At 37.8% G+C, this 6,815-nt stretch overlaps 1 protein-coding gene across 1 annotated transcript; it reads left to right on the top strand.

Annotated features, from left to right (window-relative positions):
* Nucleotides 1-5,127: 5,127 nt before the first annotated feature.
* Nucleotides 5,128-6,324, top strand: LOC149389895 (uncharacterized). The gene is made up of 3 exons (XM_089622758.1): nt 5,128-5,745; nt 5,793-5,795; nt 5,911-6,324. Exons 1-3 carry the CDS (start codon nt 5,128-5,130, stop codon nt 6,322-6,324), a joined length of 1,035 nt encoding a protein of 344 aa, XP_089478884.1.
* Nucleotides 6,325-6,815: the final 491 nt, after the last annotated feature.

Genomic DNA, 6,815 nt, shown 5'->3' with positions numbered 1-6,815 from the left:
GTTTCTTCTTTGAGTTTGCGTTGATTCTCAGTCGTCGGCGAATTCATCAACGAATTTCGACGGCGATTTCATTAATCCAGCAGGTCAGTTTCCTTGCGTTCGTTTCTTTTCTCTGTATCGGTGGCAGTTTCATAATCACGATGTTGTTGTTGCAACACATTGTTCATCGATGCCAAAATATAGCATCTCGCAATCTCATCGGATCGAAGCCAGGCCGCCAGGACGTCTTTCTCCTCTTGCGTCGAATCTTCATTCGTTTGAGGACAGGGGGTGGTGAGAACCCATTTGTGCTTGTCGACAGTAAGGACTATGTCGAGGTTACGTTTCCAGTCGACGTAATTGTCGCCTTCGAGTTTATTCGAGGAAAGAATTGTAGAGAGAGGGTTGAGAGACATATTGCCTATAAAAGTTGAAACAAGTTTATGATTAGTCTTTGGTTTAGGATTTAAGTTTTATTAAGACTTTTGTAAAATCCAAAGGTGTTATAAACCAAACGATAATTTACTCCCTCAAGAGAAGGCCGCAAAGAATCTCCATTTATAAGTAAATGACACATCATTAATGCTAAGCCAAGATGTCAATACATCTATTTTGACTAGCCACCTTTTAAATTGGTTTGATCACTCACATCTTTTCGCAGAGCCTCAAGGGAGGATACTAGGGATTGAGCCTAAGTGTGCAACCAACCACTTAGTCCAAAAGATCAGCTTTGAAAAACAATCCCCCAAGGGGAGGCCTTGCCATCATTGCATCACTCTCGGACGTAGCTCATTGAGCAATGATCGAAGCAATAACGCCTTGGAGTACTCACATTTAAGTGAGGGTCGCAAGAGCGGCTCTTAGTCCCACGTTATTGCATCTTTCATTAGTGTTGGGGATCGTGGGTTACAAACAACGAATATAACCCTCCCACTTAGTTTTTGGAGTTGGTTCATCGACTCTTATAATTTCGGAAACAAATTTCCTAGTTAGAGAGCGACAGAGCGGACAACTAGAAGAGAATCCTAGATCGACATGTTCAGAGCAGTATTAGTGCATAAAGGCACAAGGTACATACTCGATCTTTTCCTATTTTCTATTTCGGGAAAGTGCGTGAGGGAAGTGTGAACTTCAACTCACTCGAACACTTGAAAGTTTGAGATTACACATCTTTTTATTTTTCGGCTTGTCTACAAGGAGACCTCCCACTCAAATTTTCAAGAGCATATAGATTTTGAACATATGTGATATAGATATAGTTTTGAAAACATTTTGAAAATTTATTTGATTTGGATGACAAAATATTTTTCAAGTTTGAAAGTGAAAACGGTTTTTCAAAATTCAAACTAGTTTTGTAAAAATTCAATTTCAATTAAACTTCCAAAAATCAAAACATTTTAATCTTACACATCATGTTTATAATCATATGAAAAACATTTTTGCTCAAGAAAATTTTCTCATTAGAGTTCTATAACTCATGGTAGTGGGGTTTGAAAATCCGGATTTCTAAAAAACTGGAGTTTCAGACAGCCGCGCACTTCGGAGTAAAATCGCCATATCTGGCGGCTCCGATGTCCTTTTGAGCCGAAACCGGTGGCATTGGACAGAGGACAGACAGAGCTTTAATTTGATTCAAGAATCATTAAATTTAGATTTCTGAGCAGAGAGTTATGCCACTTTTAATGCGGGTTTACTCCAGCTCGAAGAAAAAGAAATAAATTAAAGCTTGGTCCTTTTTAGGTGCGAAAAAGAATCGAGTGTAACGGAACGTTTTAAGATGTTGTTTAAAGCTTTTATTTGTGTTTTATTAGCAGGGTAATAACATAGAATAAAAGAAATAACAACATGCATAAAACGATTCAAGTAAAAATAAGAAACTAGCAAGATATCAAAACTAGTCACAAAATTTTACTCGAAATTTCTCAAACCTTTAAAACACGTTTTTCAATATAAAAAATTAAAAACTTTTAGAACTGATTCTAATGTGTTTTAAAAACATCCCAAACTCATACAAAATCCACATGGTTTTTAATTTAAAGGCATGAGCAATAAATTAAAAAAAATCTAAGATAACAATTCTAACTTGTCACAAAATTAGTAAACTTTCAAAAACGATTTTCAAGCTCATATTTTTAAAAACATGTACATGCATATCTTTGACCATAGCTCTGATACCATTTGTTGGAATCGATCTAGGGTTTAAGAAAATAATTAACGCTTCGGTAAGCGGCGGAATTTTAAAAATTTTCTTTTACAAGTAAAACAGTTTTTACTAACCTAGACAAGTGCAAGTACATGTAATTAAAAACCAATATGAGCTAAGAATTTACTAACCTTTCTTGAAGCTTGAACTTTGGAGAAGCTTTCGGAAAGTTTGCAACGCTCGTCTCCCCTCGCAGCACGTCTCTCTTCCTTTCCTCGGCACCTCGAGCAACCACGAAAGTTTCTATCACTAAATCACTCGAAAAGAAGGAATCAGTGAGTGGGCACTTTTAAACACTACGACTTAAGAACGAGTCTCAAAGTCGCAGAGCCAAAGACTAGGTCGAGTGAGGACCTAGGTGCCAAGACAAGAAAAATCGAAAATAGAAACTAGAAAGAGAGAGAAGAGGGGCGGCCAACAATGTCTAGAGAGAGAGTCTCTCAATCTCTAACTTATGTTGAATGAATGGAATGAAGGGAATGAGGCCTCTATTTATAGAGGAGGTTTTACCTTCAATAAGGTAGTTTCCTCTTTCATTAAATATCACATATTCATGAGCAAATATTGCTCTCCTTCCCTTAGAGTCACTCGGCCAAATAGGCTTCTAGAAGCCCTTGGATTTGTTTCCCTTTTTGTTCCATTCCTTGCTTGGTACTCTCTTGGCCGAATTCCCTCTTACCCAACATAGGAAATTCATTTCCTCTTTTTCTTTTGGCATGTATCTTGATACATTAATGCACAAAATTGGTCTCTCTTCTCTTGGGTTTGGGCGTGTAAGACTTTCTAGAAGCCTTCTAGATTTTTCTTCATTTGTTCATAACAACATAAGAAAAGCCCATTAAGAATTTTCAATAAAATTCTTATGAAATGAAATTAATTCACAAGGCCCAATGATCAAGTCATGGCCGAGTGAAACATGTCATAAAATGACCTTGTCAAAAATTTATTGACATTCATTTCATCCTTTGTCTCAAAAGACAAAAATACCCTTTTAACTATTTTCGTTCTTGTTTTGACTTAGCTTCCAGTTTAACTATTCCTATCGATGTGATTCGTGACAGTGACCTCATGGACCCAAATGAACAAAGCTTGAGCTAAACACTTGGACTCAAAAGTTCACAAACCTTTTCCAAGTTTAGCTTAATGCCAACTGACTCCACTAAAGAGCTGACACTGAAAATCTCTCGGTTCAAATGAATTTATTTTCTACTCAAGAATTCGACCTAATTATGATGAGCGGATCCACTGAATATTATCTATGTTTACCCTTCATGAATGTCATCAGCTAGTCGGGATTTACTAAATTACCATTTTACCCTTCTAGCTGTTATTTCCTCAACTCCTTTGTCGCTTGTGAATAAGTTAGAAACAATGTATTGACGAGGAGCTAACAAGTCACATTGTTTCATCCAAAAGAGTCAGGACTCAATTTGGACACTGGCCAGTTCATTTATTCACACTCCAAGGAACAAAGCATGAGGTGACATACATTGCATTTCAGCAATCTTGTACATGAATTCCATATCTATGAGAACTTCACAAAGTTACTCATGACAGACTCACAACTTAGTACTTCACCAATAGGCCTTGTTCGGAATCACATAGTGAGTCCGAACTTTGACTTTCTCAAATGAGAATACTAAGGTGTGAAATGCCATGTCTCATTTCAGGATTAAGGTAAGCATGACGCAATTCATACATAGTGACTTCGAGACATAAGAGGTTAAATGGTTTGTTCTTATATTGTCTCTAGAAGTGCACTGGTCAATTCAGTACCTTCGGAAGATACCTAGAAGAACTATAGAGTCCCCAACTCTCAATGCCTCATAACCAGACATCATAAATTCTTCTAACAATCATACTGAGGTCAATAGTCCTTTGACCCTAAGATTGCGAATATATCGTTTTAAGCAAACTACGAAGAGTTTGTTCATGCAAATCTACATTTGTCTCTTCGTAAGTTGTTTAGTTTGTTTATGGACTAAAAGACTATGGTTTTATCATAAAGCTTCAGACAAGGAAGATTGAATGAACGTTTCAACTTTATTAATGAATGAATAGGCAATTACAAGCAAGAGTCTTCATGAGACTTTATTACATCAAATGTTCAAAATAAAGATTACAACTCTTCTTGTGGGCACCATTGACAACATGAGGTTGATCTTATTGACAACCTGGAATTGAACAACATGCCGTCTAATTTTGATGTGAAGGAGGGTAGTTTTTTTATTGAAAATACTCTATTGGTGAATTCTTTGAAGATGATATCAATCAAGAACAACTTTGAGTTCAAAGTTTCCCGGTCTAGCAAAAGCAGGTATTTCATAGTTTGCAACAAACAACCTTGCGATTGGAAGTTGAGTGCGACCGTGTGTGGGGACTCGGGTGTATGGGTGATTAGAAAGTACCAAAAAGAACACACGTGCGTTGTCGAAGTAGTTTCAGCAAAGCATCGGCGTCACTTATTAGCGAGTGTGTGAAGAGAGACTTCTACAATGGTCGTGCAGGCCATATGGTTCCTAACGATGTTGTGGATCATATGCGGACCCATTACAAAGTCAACATATCTTATTTTACTACGTGGAAAGGTCGGGATCTCGCGTTGAAAGAAGTTTTAGGTTCGCATGCAACCTCGTACTCACTTCTTCCGGTTGTTGCTGAGATGATAGCAGAAAAGAATCAAGGTAGTGTTCTTTTCCTCTTTTGGTTTCTGTCATTAATTGTAATCCAGACTAGATTAAAGTTAATCTGACTGACAGTGTCATATTTTTCTTGAATTAGGAACTTATTATACTTTTGAGATCGAACCTTCCGGAGAATTTAGGAACTTCTTTATTGCGATCGGGGCTTCAATTGAAGCTTGGAAGCATACTCGCCCCGTGATCTCCGTCGATGGAACATTTTTTAAAGGGAAATTTGCAGGGACGTTATTGCTAGCGGCTGCGATGGACGGTGATAACCATATCCTTCCATTAGCGTTTGGACTTGTTGATACGGAGAGTGATGCTACATGGCGTTGGTTCTTCGAAAATATCAAGAACGCGTTCGGCGATCTCGAGAACTTGGTTGTTATATCGGATCGGAAGACGTCGATCCCTAAGGGAGCATTGGAAGTCTTCCCGTATGCGAATTACGGCGTTTGCATTCAGCATTTATGGGGTAACTTGCTGACGAAGTTTCGCCGTCGTAAACTTCGGCCACTTTTTCTCAAGGCTGCCAAGGCATATACGCACGACGAGTACGAGTATTTTTTCGACAAACTTAGTGACAAGCAGTCGGGAATCAAGGATTATTTGATTGAAGCTAATCCGGAATTGTGGGCTCGTTCCAAATTCCCGGGGAGAAGATATCAAGTCATGACAACTAACATCTCGGAGTGCATGAACGCTGTTCTACGAGAAAATCGGAGCTGGCCGGTAGCTTTCCTAGTCTTGGCTTTTAGGAAAAAACTACAACAATGGTTTTATAGACGTATGTCGTCTTTTGAATCGATGAAGTCTCGGTTGACTTCTTGGGCGTATAAGCTCATATTGGAGAAGGAAGATGAAGCTCGGTCTATGAAGGTACGTGTTTCTTTATGTATGCTTTTTTAGTGTTTATGAATGTTTAGGCTGTTAAAACTGTTTCACATCGTAGTTTAATTCATATTTTCATGTGTTTAATGTAGGATTAATTTTAATCCATCCTGGATTAATCTTACTGACAGTGCCATATTTATCTTGAATTAGGTCAATGAAGTTCATTTGACGCTATTCGATGTGGTTGATGGGCAACGATCTGTTACTGTAGATATCCTGAACAGAAGTTGTTCGTGCTTGTTTTGGCAATTGGAAGAGATTCCTTGCGGACATGCCGTGGCCGCTCTTTGGATGAGAAAGCTCGACCCGATGAACTATGTGTCTTCATATTACACCAAGGAGACCTTGATGGCGACTTATTCCAGATGCGTCTATCCTGTAAACGAGAATCAATCCTCATTGGTTCGTGTGGGTGATACAAGCGTTATCAAACCGCCTAAGCTCAAGACTCTTCCTGGAAGGCCTCGGAAGAAAAGGATTCGTTCTTCGAATGAATTCAAACATGTGCATTGTGGTTCATGCGGTGAAGCCGGACACAACACTAGAACTTGTGCGAAGATCTAGGGTTCATTTCATTTCATTTGTGTATTCTTTTGGTTTTTGGTTTTTTGAATTTTTTTGCAATTATGTTGACTTTGGTATTGTTCATTTGCAATTTTGACATTGTAGTTTAATTCAGAATATTTGGAATAGATTGGCATGATTAATTTTGTTCATATTTTCATGAGTTTTAGGTAGGATTAATTTTAATCCTGCCTGGATTTATACTTAACAGTGAAATAAACTGACTAATCCAACCTTCAATGCCATGATACAAACAGTGATAGAGAACTGAAAATAACCAAAATATTACTCTAACGATTTTGGATTAAACTTCAAAAGATATTAACTGACTAATCTAACCTTCAATGCAAATTTTTTACAAACATTGATAGAGAACTGAAAATAACACAAATATTACTCTAACGTTTCCTATTACATGTTTCTTCATTTTTTTTTATCATAGATTGAGTAAGGTTAAGGCCGAAGCTTGGCATGTCCTCGGGGGTAGGCGT

This window comes from Urtica dioica, chromosome 8 (assembly GCF_054948205.1).
Source record: "Urtica dioica subsp. dioica isolate 48M chromosome 8, U.dioica_male_clone48M_v1_H2, whole genome shotgun sequence".
Classification (NCBI taxonomy): Eukaryota; Viridiplantae; Streptophyta; class Magnoliopsida; order Rosales; family Urticaceae; genus Urtica; species Urtica dioica.
This window is presented reverse-complemented; position numbering and strand designations above follow the sequence as displayed.

What these genes read in the sequence shown, in the direction of transcription:
- LOC149389895 (XM_089622758.1), top strand. Translation starts at nt 5,128, where the DNA reads ATGGACGGTGATAACCATATCCTTCCATTAGCGTTTGGACTTGTTGAT.